General features: G+C 42.5%; 1 protein-coding gene across 2 annotated transcripts; it reads right to left on the reverse strand.

Annotated features, from left to right (window-relative positions):
• Nucleotides 1-157: 157 nt before the first annotated feature.
• On the reverse strand, nucleotides 158-16324 carry rusc1 (RUN and SH3 domain containing 1). Of its 2 annotated transcripts, XM_030157757.1 has the most exons (12): nucleotides 16213-16324; nucleotides 11447-14810; nucleotides 8093-8992; nucleotides 6948-7070; nucleotides 6777-6853; nucleotides 5874-6048; nucleotides 5441-5546; nucleotides 5267-5313; nucleotides 4148-4653; nucleotides 3822-4066; nucleotides 3495-3662; nucleotides 158-2727 (listed from the first exon to the last, which is right to left on the reverse strand). In XM_030157757.1, exons 2-12 carry the CDS (start codon nucleotides 14682-14684, stop codon nucleotides 2562-2564), a joined length of 5751 nt encoding a protein of 1916 aa, XP_030013617.1. In that variant the 5' UTR covers nucleotides 14685-14810; nucleotides 16213-16324; the 3' UTR covers nucleotides 158-2561. The 2 variants fall into 2 exon arrangements, with proteins under 2 accessions (XP_030013617.1, XP_030013618.1); XM_030157758.1 differs by lacking the exon at nucleotides 8093-8992.
• Nucleotides 16325-16329: the final 5 nt, after the last annotated feature.

Below are 16329 nucleotides of genomic sequence, written 5' to 3' on the forward strand. Positions count from 1 at the left end.
GGGAGCTCTTTTTATTTCCATTGTCATGTGACTGTCATGTAATTTAGTTATGTAGTAATACTCTCAAAGTTAGATATCCCGCAGACATTTTCTAGTTAAACGTGGTGATTAATGAAACTGATTATACAGTACAGAAATGAGTCCAAAAGCTGAATGGTTTTGGTTTATATTCATTTTATTTGGTGTATTTACAAACAAGCACATGCAGGAGGTGGACAGTGACTGACACTAGAGGGGCACTGAACTATATGCAATAGTAGGACAAAGGGGGGAAATGTCTATAGGCTACATGACACCAGAGAGAAAGAAGAGGAAGAGGAGGGCAGAGGAAGGTACAGGAGTCATTGTTACACTTTAACACACACACACACACACACACACACAAGTGAAAGTGCAGGATGTGCAGACACATCGATGTGCTCACGCTCATCTCTGCTTTCACTGCTGCATTCACTGCCATGTGCACACTCACACAAATGCACATACAGAACCCAGATAGAGAGCGATTCCTTTCTGAAACCTTAAGATCAATAAATAGAACATCCAATAAATTAACAGCTTCCAAACAAATGGATTTAGACTATTATTTCACATTTGGATTATATACAAAGAAACAAAAAACAGCATTAACACAGTTTCATGTGTCAACTCATATTTTATATTTTATTGTTACCTATCTATCCTGCTGCAGACATTATTCCAAGGTATTTACCATCTGATGACAGTGAGGATGCAATTTTATTGTGCTCAAAGCACACGTTTAACTGAATGCTACTATGACAGTAATCTCATGCTACATGGCATCAGCACAATAACATGAGGAAACTTTTAAGAACTGAATTTTCCCTGATTGATAGATAAAAATACTTGAGTGTGAAACTTTCCTGCTGAATTAAAGAGGTCCTGACCTGTTACAGGTGGACTCTTTGATATTAACTGAGTACTCAGGTGTCAACGTGCATGAGAACATCAAATAAAACAATGACATTTAACAAAAAAGCTGTTGGTACATTAACATATATGCATAGTCATTAATACAGAACTAGAGGGCAACTAAGAAATATATGACACAAAGCAACAGGTTTTCTATGGGTAGCATTAGAATCAACAGATCACTTCCACCACTACCACTTCTACCACCACTATCATTAATATCAATGACTATGATCAGCAAACATGGCAGGAAGGGTTAAGATAAATGTAAAAAGCTGGACCAGCCACCAAACCTACAGGCTTTACAGTAGCAGTAATGAATTATAGACACCAGGGATTATCTCACTGCACTAATTTAAGATTCAGATAGTGTTGAACAAGAGCTAAGCATACTTTTATGAGACTTTAATTCAACTCATGATGGCCTGTGAGATTTTTAGACAAGAAGAGATATTAGCTACAGATTGCTGTTGTCTGATATTAGGTTATCTATGACTGTGTGGGAGGGATAGATAGTTTCTGGCATTCATTCAAAACATTCATGGCACATTACATGATGCATACAGTGATTAAAGTTGTGAGGCGAAATCTAATAATTCTGTGGATATGATGTCAAGACAAATGGTAATACATAAAGCACACAAGGGGGAAGATAAAGGATTCCATACTCAAACATATCAGTGTTTTTTTTCATGTATAACAACCACTTGTGTGTAAAGTAGCAGATGTAAAGATAAGGATCCATTCATTTCAACCTCCTCAATGTGGCCACTGTATTAAGCTGCTGCTTGTGTGTCACTAACTGCTTTCTCTTGTTCATCTACCATTCTATCTTGGTAAAATCAATCTCAATTTATATATCTATATATTTATATATATTGTATTTTTATGTATATTTATACAGTCAAATAGATTAGCAGAAACATGTCAAACACACATGAACCAGGCGATGAAGGTGAGAGGTCAAGAGAACACAGATCTACACAGCTACGATACACTAGATAACTACGCAGTATACAACAGGAGCAAAGGCCCACTACTCTTACATGCTTTCTCCCCCTGATAACCTGGAAGCCAAAGATCTTTTCAGCTGAGGACTTAAGATATTAATGTTGTTAAATCCAGGCTATCGACTGTTGCCTCCTTGCAACTAGCAGTGATCTGAAAATACATTAATCTATTGTTGAAATTACAGAAATTCTCTGTAATTATCTTCAGATCAGTGGCTGAAAAGGAAGCCAAACACTGAAAAAGGCATTTAAAGGGATACTTCAATGGTCCTCCAGTATGAAATGGTCTACATTTAACTTGAGTCATTATTTTACACCATCTGCTGCATTCCTACTGCTAGAATCCATTAGTTCAATGCTACCAAACTGGGACTGCGATGGGAAAAAAACCTCCCATATGTTCATAAAGGGAGAGCGGCGGCAGAATGCTCCTGATGCACGTAAAGTGGAACAGATGGTGTTATGCACTCAACTCAAACTCGCACCAAGCTGGTGTGATGTATCCCTTTCAGAGTAGTGGGTCTCAGTATAACCTCTCATTATTCACCTAAAATATATATATTTATATATTTTATTTTGTTTTTTTATTGTTTAAATGCAGCAGTTACAGTGCTGAAGTCACATGATGAGGGAGGTATACCCAATAGGCACCAGCCCCTCATTGTCTCCCTGACGACAGCGAATCCAGTCTTGATCAACGCCTCCTAAAACCACAAGTTCCTCCCCCTTGGAGAAGCTGAGCTCTGAACCTGTTCCAGTGTGGTCACACAGCGTTCGTACTGACCTGAGGAAGGTAAGGGAGGACCTGCTCAGCCAAAACAATGAACTTATACATTAAACACAAACAACAACAACAACATCCTCAACACATGATGAATCAATGTTGTAGAATCTTTCTAAAATGAATCCGCTGATTTAGTAATTCTAGTTATTTAAGTATTTAATTATTTCAAATTTTTCCATGTAAATGGCGAATCATAAATGGACAAATCCCTGTTTTTAAATCCCAGACATGACAATTCTACACACCCACAAGCTAAAATGTGTAATAACTTGGAGTTTCTTTAAAATGACTAAAAACTTAAATAATTCTCATTTAAATCTTACATGAATCTGGCTGAAGTTGTATTGTAGCACCACTGTAGTTTTGTTAATAGAGGTGGAAAAATGTCAGTACTTCTTACAATACATATTGATACAGTGGCACCAAACACCAACATTTTTATTAAAACTCATGTCACATGGAATATGGAAGTTTAATTCAGTATGTGTTAAATAGGCACTAAACTTAAAGTCTATGCAGTTTTTACACATTGTTTCATCTTTGTGAAACTGACATGACAGCATAGGGAATAAACTCCAAGTCTATTTGCCTTTCTAGGAATTTTTGTTCTTCTTTAGTTACTTAGGCATTGTGTTATACTGTAATGGTAATGTATGATGAGATAAGAGTAAATACATATAAAATACAGACATTAACTGATCAATCTGCAGCATTGAATGATAAAAAGGTCTTGTCTGTTATCATTACAATCAATTATCCTGTTGTACCTGAGTGGTCTTGGTTTGTCCTTCATCTCTAGTGTTTCAGCCTCTTTGTCTGACTCGGGGTCACTGTCCCTGTGCAGCTCTGGCATCCTTCTGATTACTGGCACAGAGCTGCTGCTCACCATGCGGGTCAGCGCTGTGACACCCGGAGCCAACCATTGTGAGGGGCGTCTAGACAAAAATGAAGAAAAGTACAAAGAAATGTAAACAAACAGGGTAGAGTGACAAGGGACCGTCACCATTCCTGTAATTTATTCATATAGTTAACTATATCAATGACATTCAACAGAACAGCATACATACATGAATACTGAATGTTTATCAGCTGACCTGGTTGGTGGTGGGTGACCTGTCGGGCTGTTGGGGTTTTTAGAGGCTCCAAAAAGCCGCCCAAGACCCCAGGGAACCTGAGCACCACCGCTGACTGGAGCAAAGTCACTCCCAGCCTGGGACTGAAGATCAGGCTGATCTGTCTTCATCTCCTCCTTCTTCCCTGCAGCCAGGCTCAGCTCAGCCAGGTTCTGGCTCAGTCGGCCTCCCCAGCGCATCACAGCTCCCCATCCCTGCTGGATCACCTAAATTAAAAAAACACAATAGAATTCTAGTTCCTCAAAATGCTAAATGAATACAAACACTGTACATGTAGAGGTGTCTACCTGTCCTGCCTGCTGTGTAAGGCTGTCCTCCTCAACATCAGGAGGAGGTAAAGCTCCAATTTCCTTCTCCTGCACCCACAGCAGCTGTGGACTGGTCTGCTCAAGAGGGACAGAAGCCTTTACAGGTGCAGCATTGCCATTTGTTGACTCTGCTGGCTCTCCATTCTTTGGATTTGACAGTGGTGATGATTTTACATCTTTAGCAGCTTGAAAATCTGGACTTCCAAAGTCTACTTCTGAGAGACTTTCCATATATTTACATCCCATGATCATAGATTCAGTTCCCTTTGTTGAAACCTGAAATCCTGCATCCTGACATGGTGGGCTGGGGATCTCTGGACTTTGACTGTCAGGCTCTAAATGGTGGTGCTGGAAGAGTAGGTCGAGGTTAAAGGTCAGCAGGCTCAGGGGCTGCAGCAAGAGAAGCAGCTCCTCAAACAGAGGCTGGCAAGCAGTCGATGACAGACGCATAAAGGATGAGGGATGGTAGTATGTCTCCAATACATCTGACAGAAAGAGAAACCACTGTTATTTACATGATCACAACGTTAACTCAGACCAGTCTTCATTACACTGACAACCTTTATGCAAGATCTGATTTCAAGATACTCATCTTAACTTATAAAATATTACATAGGCTCACACTATCATCCCTATTCCTCCACATGTGCCTGGTGGACTCTGTCCACAATATTACAACTTTAAAAAAAGTCATTTAATGATAACACTCTTCTGCTATGGATCCGTCTTCAGATTCAAGAGACCAGTTAAGATATCTTATTTAAGAGTAAACTCAAAACACAATTATGCACTTCTGCCTTCAGTCATGAGGAGATAACTGCAGGTTACATATACAATATGTATTACATGCCCTTACATTTTACATGTGCTTTTTTATGTTTAGATGTAGAGGATTTTTACATGTGGATTTTTTATTTGTTGTATTTAGTTTCCAGCATTTTAAATCTGAATTTTTTGTTTCATATGTGATTCACCTCAAATTTTGTTTCATAAGTTTTATATGTCATTCTTAAATTTTATGTGCATTTCTTTGTGACACATTTAGTGATAATTAACTTTGACTTGACTTAACATGAGACAAAAGTAGGAGAAACTTACCTCTGCTGGACTGAAGGTGAGACAGCCAGAAATCAAGATGCTTGGTGCTAAAAGGAAAAGGAAAAGAGGATGATGATACATGCAGAGAAAGCAGATATTTCTAAATGGTGTGTTTGAGATGGATGTTCATCAAGCTCCCTGTGAAGACAAGGCATGAATAGTAGATTTACTCACTTAAGTAGGCCAAGGAGGAACGCGTTGAACCTGTGTTTGCTCTGCTTGAGCTGAGGCAGCTCTCCAACTCGAACTTGTAGGTTGAACAGGGCTTGTGTTTTAAGGCCTTGACAAATAGAATGAGAAAATTGGAGGAGATTTGTATCAAGAGAGGGAGAAGTAGATGGTGATGAAGATTAAAACGTAGTGAGGTGAGTCAAAAATTGCAGTGCAGCTCTGGCACTCATAAGCCAATCAATATCTCTATCCTGTTGTTCACTTTATTCAGCATTTTAGACACTAAAATCAGCACATATCGATGGATGTGTGGGAAACTGGAAGGAAAACAAAGTCCTAGGATCATTATTATCAAGTTTCCAGCACTTGGATCCAATACATGTTCTTAAATCAAAATCTATTCATGTTAATTTTCTTGTGTTTCTCTGTGTGATACCTGGTCTGGTTGAAGCCTGGACAAGGCTCCAGGCTGAATTTGGCCTCCTGCCTGCAATCAGGTCACTCTGGTAGGGTTTTAGGCCATCGGTCAGCAAGCTGTGCAGGGCGGGGCAGAGACACTGCAGCACGAGACGGCCCAGAGATGGATTTATAGTGCTATCTCCTGATAAGGTCTGAAGAAAGGAGGGGAGAGGAGGGAGGGGAGATGAAGAGCATGGTGGGGTAAGTGGGGGTAAAAAAGAAGTGATGGGGAAAGACAGACAATGAGATCCAAGAGGATGATTAAACAGAGAGGGAAAATTAAATAGGACACATACACGAGAGGTGGGAGTTGATTAGGGTTGTAGTAATGTGACAGGACATTATTAGAGGGAGAGGGGATTTAGAGTTAGTATTGTCCTGAGTTATCTAGAAATATTTTTCTAACAGAGAGACAAATATAAATAGAGTGAGAACAAGAAAAAATGAAAAGCATCTCCAGAGAGAACAACAAATAGACACAAAATATTTTTTCACATTATGATAAAAAAAGATGGGGTCGTTCATATCTGCACAGGTATGTTTATTTGCTCCTCTTTTTGGCCTTTTGTCTTAACACAAACACTGCCACTGAAACTGTATCTTTTGGAAAACTCGTTCTAGGGTGAAGATATTTATTTAGGGAAACTGAGCTTTTGGCTTTTGATAATTTCAGAATCTACTTTTAATTACTGCAAAATACCCACAAGACTTTTTGTATGTTTATGTTGACATGATTTTTCCATGAACACAAAAACTACCTGCGTACATGTGAACTTTAGAGTGCTACATGTTGAAATGGGGCACTTTTTCACATTTAAACAAAACTAGATCAGAAAGCCAAGGAAAAAAACAAACAATGGGACAAATTTAGCTGACTGACCTTCTGAACTACTGTTCGAGAAGAACTGAATTGGGCCAAGATGGCTTCCACTGCCACACTAACCGCACTGACCAGAGCTGGAGGGTAGAACAACAGCAACTGTGTTAGAAAATAAAAATGCACAGCTGATCTAGTGAACACTCACACAGAACAACAAATGTGCATTCACACCTCTCTTTTCCTGCAGGCATAGAGAGGACAGGCCAAGACCTCTCATTGGATGCTTCACATCTTCGCCCATCCAGGATGTCTCTCCTCTCTGTACAGATCCAGCAAAAGAGACACTGCGAACAGCTGAAAGTAGAACACAAATTATTAAGTGGTATGAGAGAGAGACAAAAGGCACAGATAATAAACAAAGCTATAATACCAGAACTTAAAAATATTATTATTAGTAGTAGAAGCGGTTAAGCAATGAAGCACTGGAGTAGGCAGATAGAAGCAGATGGTACTACTGATGACATACAGAGCATCCTCTAATGTTGGTTTACTGTAGTGAGCTAGTCACATCTGGATCTGTAAAGAGGACTTTTTGTCTACAGTGAGGATAAACAGCATCCCATTCATTAATGCCACACTCAAGACTCACTTACAGACACAAAAATACTCATTCACGCTCACAAATACTTATTAATGTATAAAAGGTAATTGCAGAGCCTGGGGGAACAATTATATAAGTCAGATACAATCAAACATATGTGCAAAGAGCATGTGTTGCATACTGTTTGATATCTGCATAAACACATTTATATAACCAAGTTATATAAATGCAGACATTATCATAATGAACAGGTTGCTGTGGATCTTAAATACTTTGATTCTTCCTAAATGCACACAAAAAGGTGAAGTGACACAATAGTCCTTAATAACATCATATATTGCGTGAAATGCAGTGTCCACTTCAACACAACGTGCAAAAAGAAACAGACAACAGAAACTACATGGACACACCAGACAAGACAGACACAAGGACAGACGGAGACAAAGAGAAAGAGAGTGATGAGAGTGACTGTAGACACCCTCTGACAGGAACAGCTGTTACCCTTCTGAAGGCTTTTTGCAGATTTGAAAGGACAGTGTAGATAAGATGTATCAGATGACCTGCAGGGAGCTGTCTTCTGATACATAAACCAGCTTCAGTTACTCAGTTCTTTCAAATCTGCAAATCCCCTGGGTTAAAAAAGTGACAAAGGTGTGAGAGCCACCATATCGACAGGAGCGATTAAAGACAGAAACAGACAGACAGACATGCATGCAAGCAGGATGTGAAACGAAGAAAGAGACGTAGGGAGAGAGAAGAGAGAGAGAAGTCTTACTCGCCACACGTGACTGCGGAGTAGCCTGGTAGAGTTTTGGGGGTAAGGGGGGAGCTCTGGGTGGGACTGGAGGGTAGAGGTTTGGATAGTAAAGGGGAGCAGCAAGGGCAGGCAAGGTGTGTGACCGGGGGAAAAGCGGGGAGCTGAGGCAAGAACCAGCCGCACCAGGAGGGGGGGCTCCAGAGCGCTGGGGAGGGGAGAGTGCTCCAATAGGGGAGAGCCGAGGTGGAGCACCCCTATGCAGAGGGCAGTTCTTAGGGTGGTACAGGTAATAAGTGGGGAGGGGAGGAAGCTCTTTGGATGTCCTGGACTTGTTGCTGTTGTGGTCTGTGTTTGAGTGCTTTTCTGTGCTGCTCGAACAAAGCGAATCCACAGCGCTGATACTATTTGAGTACGTCATCATGACATCAATGTTTTTATATGGGGTGGTGCAACATGGAGCATCAATAGTGTCACTAATAGGTGTGCTCGATGCAGAGTGTGTCTTCTGCTTCTCTGAATCACTGCAGTAGAGTGAGTCAAAATTACAGATGGAGTCAGACACAAAGTCTCTGTGATTGGTTTTGGAATCATTGATATGTTTGTATGCCAATTGGGGATTTGGTTTAAAGTAATTCTCATAATTATGAAAAGAGTCCACACCAAAATCAGCCAGGGATTCCGAGTTAAACCCACAGCTTATATCAGTACTGGAATCATCTCTGTGGATAAAAGCTGAGCTGGCATCAGGAGCCCACTGTGTGTTGGCGTGTTTGTCTGAGGACGTTCTGCCTTCATGGCTGTAGGGTCTGGGATCTGCAACGGGATAGGGGTTACAAAAGCCTGGACGATAGGAAGGGAGCGCAGAGTGGAGGAAATAGGGTTGGGAGGACTGGGCAAGGGACAACGGGGGGGAGGAAACTGTTTTTTAGCAAGGGAAAAAAGGCCAAAAATTGTAAGGTGCAGGAGCGAAGATGAAGAGGGCGGGCGCACAAGCAAAGTGATATGAGGGAGCAAAGCAGAATCATGGACAAACAACAGAATGGGATAGATAGGTGAGGAAAAAAACAAAGAAGATTGTAAAAAAAATGTGGCAAATAAATGGGAAAGAGAGAGAGATGCAGAAAATGTTAGTGTCTGTTGAGAGAAAATGCACATTCATGAATGTATTCCAGCAGAAATCATTATCATGTAACACCATGCATTAATGCAGCATTTAAACCAGTCAAAACAGCTGATTGACAGTTACACATTGACAGAGTATGAGAGTCAATGGAGTTGATTTATGAAGTGCACAGTCTTTTATTGAGGAGGGTTGGACAGAACAGGAAATGATACCATGACTGTAAGAGTTAAACACTCTGATAGCTGTACAGTAGATACTCAATCTGTCAATCAGCCTAACATTACACCATCAATCATTAACACTCATATTCTAATGTGGTCTAAGGTGCATGATACAAATTTCCTCAAGGGATTTGGTTTCACTGTCTGCTTCATTCTTGTTTTCCAAGTCAAGAATGTTTAGGATGAATATTTAATAGTTGGATGCAGCTGACACTTTACTGCAGTGCGTTCCATCATCACCTCTGGATCACCTTCTCTCTCTTTGTTCTCTGTATTTGTTTTCTCCCTCTCTCTGCTTCCTCTCCACCAGTACAGCCTACAGTACAGTAATGCTGAGTCAGTTAACAGACATGTCTTTCCGATCTTGCTCAATCACTCTGTCTGTCTGTCTGTCTATCTATCCGTTTGTCTGGACACAGTTTTACTACACTCTTATTACCTCTGACAAACTGCTAAACTACCAGAGTCAAAACAAGCTGGAAAACAACCATACCTTGGTTAGACTTGAGCTGTCTTTGAAGTATTACCAACACATGATACTTCCTATTTTTCTGACACTGGCTGTCAGCAATTGGTCCATGCACCAAGATCCACCCCTTTTGGCTCTTAAAGGTATATACACGGGGTCTCACTGCTACAGCTTACGGACCTCTTCACAGCACATAATTTGGCTTCTTGCAGCAGGAAAAACAGGTGATGCTAGTAATATTAATGATGAATCTGTTCCATTTCAGTGTCCTAGAAAGCCGTGCCAGAAAGGCACCATGCACAAACTAAAGAGCTGGAACCAATGTACCTTTGTTGATAGCAGCCATTATAAACTAAAGGAAAACCTGTGTATTTTCTGCCATAATTAGTCAAAATGTCTGCTGTGAGAAAGACCTAATATAGATGATTTGTTGGCAAACTTCATCAACTCTGCTATCATTTTATCCTTATGATTAGAAATAGCTTCAGAATTAGCTGTCATTTGCCTTTGGGAGAAGATGAGAGATTAAAAACAAACGAGTATCTTACTGTTTTAGACACTACCATGTAATCCTCGGTTTTTATGTTGCCTACTGCAGCATTGTATGAGATAAGTAACTTGATCTGAGCTATCTCTCCCACTCTAGGGAGTCAGGGTGGGGTGAGGAGGCAAGATAGACAGCAAGAGAAAAGCACATATACATCTCCTGCTGGTGGAAACCAAAATGAGAGAGTCAGAGAGTGATGTGACAGCTTCCTGGCAAACAGAAAGAAAAGTGAAAGCAAGAGGGAACTGTAAACATAGAGAAAAAGGAAAGGAGGTAAGCAAGGGTAGAAAGTGGTCACTATATAATCCTCCTCTCATTGGTCTTTTGAGTGGATGAATTATTCATTTAGACAGTGATGACATCACAGTCTGACATCCAGTACAGGAAATACTGGCTGGAAAGTTTCCAATCTCTCCTTTCTCCTCATATTACCCTCATTCTCTTTTGCTTTTATCCTTCCATCTCTTAATCGTGTTCATGTTCCCTTTCCAGCTTTCACTGCTTTGTTTCCTCCCTGTCTGAAATCACTCTCTGTTTATCCCTCATCATCAGTTAACCGTCATCGTGCATCATCCTGAACTGTGACTCATACTCATCCTCCTTCTCTTCCCCCTTGTTTCATACATCATTTCTAAAAATGAGCCTATATTTTCATCCCCCTCTTTTTTCCAATGCACTGTCCAAGGATATTGTTTGTGCATCACTGAGGAAGGAAACAAGCTGACTGTGCGTCTGTTTTTACCCGTCTGTTTCTCTGCATCATCTGGCAATCCAGAATTTGTTGTGCCATCCAAATTAGAACTGTGCTACTTTTATGTATTCATTTTCTCCTATGTGTATGTACACAGAAACAAACAAATACATACAGGTGAATAAAAAAAAATTGGGGCAGAGGCCTCAGGACTTTGAGGGCTCTGCCCAAATTTTTTTAAAAATCAATAAAGGATCAATAAAGCTCTATCTACTCTAAGTATACAAATATTTACTACACCTTTCAATGCTAAATGCTCACCTGTAGTTCTTGATTCAAAAGTCCTTCCTCCATCAGCTCGTCCTCTCACCTCCACCTCTTCTTCTCCTTCTTCTTGATCTTCTTCTTCTTTCATTTCCTTTTCCTCCCTCTTAAATTCTTCATATTCCCATTCCCTGCCCATGGTCCACAAGCTGCTGTCACTGACAGATGAGCCAATCTTCTGTGACGGGCACAGTTCTAGTTGTCCACCCTCCTCGTCAGCCCTCTGTAGCATTTCCTTCAGAGCAGCCATTGAGGTGAGGGCGGGCGGTGGCTGCATGAAGAAGGCCTGGGCCTGGGAGGTGTACTCCCACTGGTTGCCGTCGCTACCCACCTTCTCCCTTCTCCACTTCAGGTTGTAGAGTATATCTGGATCAGGTGTTATGACTGTGGGGTCAGGATCAGGCTCAGTGATCACTTTTGTTGGAGGCGATGCACTCTTGTTGCGAAAACGCAGCTCTTTGAAGGTTGTGACTTTTGGAGCTGACCCTGGAGATGACCCTGAGGAGCCACTCTTCTTTGGGGGTTCTGTATGGGACTTTCTTAAATCCTGGGGAAGGGGCTGTGGTGGAGCCTCACAGTCAGGTGTAAATGCTATGAGCCAATCAAAGCGCTCAGGTTGTGCAGAGTTGGCAGGGAGAGTGCTGACTTTGGGGGGTGGCAAACATGGTGGGATTGGGGGTAAGGGGCGTGGAGGAGGAGGAGGGGGAGGTGAATCAAGTAACTCAGCAGAATAATGTAAAGTCTCATAGCTCAGTCTATTTGCTTTTAATTCTTGTGTATTGCTTAGACCAGTGCTGTAGTAAGGTTCAGATGTCAGACCATTGTTCCGCTTCCTTCTCCTTGCCATCTCACTAAATGATGTGGTTCTTTGTGTGTCTTTGCTTTCCTCTTTCTTTTTGTTTTCTTCAGCTTCTCCAAGTATATCTACTCTTCGATCTCCATCCAATTTGCTCCTGCTGCTCCATCCATCCCTGACTATTATCGCTGTGTCATATTCCTTCTCCTGCTGCCGGTCTTTTATTCTGAACTCATGTGGCTCTCCAGATCTGGATGTGACACCAGCATCCTCCTCATCCTCCAGCCCCCCAACACAGACACCGAGCTCTGGGCTGAGTTTGAGGAGCTCAGCTTGAGTCAACCCAGCAAGCATCAACAGCTTCCGAATCTCTACATCCAGAGCGTGGAAGGACGGGGGAGGAGGCAAAGCTGGTGGTGGTGGTATGGCAGGGGGAGATGACATAGATGAGACTGAGATGACAGGTGGAGGAGGTAGAGGTGGGGGACGTGTGGTAGGAGGTGGAAGGGAAAGAGGGGTCTTTTCCTGTTCAGCTTGAAGAGCAGCAAGACGTTGTGCTTCCTTCCTAGCAAGGTGTCGCCTCCGAGGAGGAGGTATGGGAGGGGTTGGGGTAGGGATAGCTGGGGGTGGAGAGGGAGCTGTGTAGAGGGTGAGATATGGAACAGGCTTTGAGGCCGGTAGAGGAGGTATGGATGGAGGAGATAGGGGTAAGGGCTTCTCACACCTGAAGGTAGTGAATGTAGGAGATGAGGAGTTCAGGGAGAAAGTCGACAATGTGGGTGTAGGGGAGGTGGAGACAGCCATTGAGGTGGTCTCCCTGCTGATATTGATGTAGGTGTGAAGGTCAGAGCTCACGCTTGCATGACGTGCAGGTGGTTTGGGGGGTCTTGGTGGTGGCTCTGCAGGGGACGGGGTGAGGGAATCTGGAACAAGAGGATCATCACAATCTGATGGAGCAGTGAGGTCAACCCCAGCATCGGAAAACTCCTGTGAGTCTTCCATTTCTTCTCTGCGACTTTTATACAACTTCCAGGGTATGTCAATGTTTCCCATTTCATCCATGATATCTGAGAGGTCCTGTTCTTCCAGATCGCCAAGATCAAACCCTTTCTCATGCAGTCTGGCGATGTGTGCTAGTTTTACTTCCCTGTTCACTTTTTCCAAACGATCCAGATGATCTAGACGATCCCTCAGAACATCCCAGTGCTGCTCTCCTTCCAGATCCCAACGTGCCACTTGGATGACCTGGCTGAAACGTTCCATTTTACCAAACTCCCCAACTGATTCAAGGAAGTCAAGTAAGCCAAGTTTAGTGACCTCTGAATCACCTTTGACTCCTAAATAGTCAGGAGATGGGGAGTCGAGGGCAGAGGGGTAGCCCTCATCTGGGGAGCATGGGGGAATGGGGGAGTGTGACGTTACAGAGAAGGGATTGCAACTAAGAGGAAGGGATGGAGGTGAACGAGCTGGAGGGGCTTGCTGAGGACAGCGATCTTTGGGAGACAGAGTGAAAGATAGACTCTCTTGGTCAAGGGAAGAGCAGATGGAAGTGGGCTGATCCGCACAGTCAGACTCCAGATCAGAGCAGGAGCTGATGGAAGTGGACGATGAAGAGGAGGTAGAAGAGGAGAGTGAGAACTCCAGGAGAGAGGGGGGGCAGTCACAACATGAGGGGACCAGGGTGTCATCATCATCATCGTCATCGTCGTCATCATTGTCAGCCTCCTCTTCATCATCATCATCAATATCAACATCTCCACTGCTCTCCTCATCATCATCTTCTTCTAGTTTTACATTTTTCTTGTTGTCAAGATCAGTGCTCTTCTCCTCATTTTCCACACTGACATCTTTGCAGGCAGAGAGCTCCAGCTGGGCCTGTGATGGAGGCTCAGACCGGGCCTTGGCCCCTGCTTCATTCTGCTTCTCAGGCACTGGGGCCGGAGGAGGCGGAAGCTGCATTTGCTGTCTGAGAGAGATTGTGTTATTATTGTTGTGGTTATGATTGAACATACTGTTGTTGTCCTGAGGGGAGCGCCCATCGCAGCACAAGCATGGCAAACTGGGTTCGTTACAATTTGGGTCGAGAGGCAGAACAGAGGGAAGCACAGGAGGAGCGGGTGCAGGTGCATTTTGGGTTGCTGCCGCCGCCTGACCACTTTTGGGTTTGGGCTTAGCCGATTTGGAGACGGCAGATGCCTGTTTTTGTGAGTTCACTCTGGACTGGTACAGCGGAGCTCGAGGCTGTGCTCCCCCTCTGGTTCTGGAAGGTGCTGAGGGGCCTTTAGTTGCCCGACGTGGGGAGGAAGTGGTGATTGTATTCATGTTTTTATCCTCTTTCTGTAAACCAGGGCCATGAGACTTTGGTCCTGCTACGGTCCGTCTGGTGGTGTCAAAACGGCGTGGCTTTAGAGGCTGAGAGGAGCAGCTAGAGGACTGCATTGTGGGAATGGGGCTTTCAGGATACTATGATACTTCTGTTGCTATAGAAACAAGTGTTGTAAAAGCTGGAAAGATCCAAACTATGACACGCCGTGACGGTCACATCTTGGCTTCATTCCCAAGATCCTGTAACATCAAAGAAGACCCACAGTGAATAACGACTAGGAGCAAACTCTGCTCATCAAACATTATTTTCTTCCTCTACACGTTCTCATATTAGGTTTAAGTCTTTGAAGTTTGGCCGATTATCATTAAAACTCTGCTTTTGGGCTTTCCGTTTTATAATTATCACAGCCCACATCCTGGGAGGGCACAGTAGTAATATGAACACACATGTAGTCTTACTCTGTTCTCTGTCAAATAGATGTTGTCAAATCAGAAAAATAATGTGACATCTTTACAGAGATTCTCTTTAAAAATAACTGTTTTGAAAATGCGTTGTTTTTTTTCCCCCACAGCACTCAAACTGTGCCATAATTTTGACTGTCACTGAAAAGTAAAGGTTGGAATATTAAATATTAGGTGTGTCACATCAGCTGTATGCCAGTTTTCTCTACATTTTTCAGAATAATTTCCTCAGTTCCTTCAATCTCTCAATTCAAATGCAAACACCCACACACATATCACATGAAATGATCACCATGTTAATAATTGTCTGCTAATTTATAGCCTACTGTCATTGTCCATCATCTGTTATGTTCTGGCTCACTGAGTACTGATAGTCATGAGTTTACAGTTGTCGTTCTGTCTCCATCTGTGCCAGTCCATCCTTTCAAGCTGACAACAGGCAACAAGATCCAGATCTCAGAAAAATGACGTTTTACTTACAGCAATGACAGAACATAGGGCAAATTTAACTGGAGCATGAAATAATCAGGCAGTAGCACCAAGCAACACTGAATCTGCCTTTTAAAGCCCATCTACCGAAGGCTATTGCTCATATATTCCTGCACAGTGCCCTTCACATCACTGAGGAATGTAAATCACTTTAGTGCTTGCTTACATTGGGCCCTCGTCAGAATGGCCATTAAAACCCACGATAAGCCTTGAAATAAAAGCAAAAACAGCAGATCATCACCTGTAATCTAAGCCTCTAGTGTTCAGTATTTACCTTCTACATTTATTGATCCCACTGAGCTGATGGAGACGGTGAGGAGGAGGATGGGGAGGAGGGGGTACCTCCAGCCGCATCGCCCTGGTGCTCAGGCCCATCCGCCCTCAATGTAACCCAAATATTACCAGAGATATTTAGATTTGGTGTAAAAACAGATGACAATAATAAGATGCAACGGGAAATATCACCGTTAACAAGGGGATTGCATGTTTTATTTTTATTTTTATTTTTTTTTATCTACGCAGGCTCCGTTTGGGAATATGGGATTTTCATCACCAGACTCGACCGAGCGGATTCATGTTAATATATATATATATATATATATATATATATATATATATATATATATATATATATATATATATATACAAATACAAAACATGCACGAGGAGAATAAAAGGAAGCTTCACTCACGATCAGATGGAGGTAAAGATGGATGAAGGTCTCCATCTCGACGGGTGCTCTAACATCCCAGTCCGTGTGAGCGTGAACATCTCCGACGTCCACAGCCACAGCCTCTGTTCTCGCGAG

This window comes from Sphaeramia orbicularis, chromosome 16 (assembly GCF_902148855.1).
Source record: "Sphaeramia orbicularis chromosome 16, fSphaOr1.1, whole genome shotgun sequence".
NCBI classification, from domain to species: Eukaryota; Metazoa; Chordata; class Actinopteri; order Kurtiformes; family Apogonidae; genus Sphaeramia; species Sphaeramia orbicularis.

Bases quoted from the DNA above. Each gene is read 5' to 3' on its own strand.
- rusc1 (XM_030157757.1), bottom strand. From the start codon at position 14,684: ATGCAGTCCTCTAGCTGCTCCTCTCAGCCTCTAAAGCCACGCCGTTTT. The intron at 8,993-11,446 runs GTGAGCATTTAG...GCTAAAAAACAG, and splicing joins TTTTGAATCAAGAACTACAG to TTTCCTCCCCCCCGTTGTCC. The intron at 4,654-5,266 runs GTAAGTTTCTCC...TCTTTCTGTCAG, and splicing joins TCACCTTCAGTCCAGCAGAG to ATGTATTGGAGACATACTAC.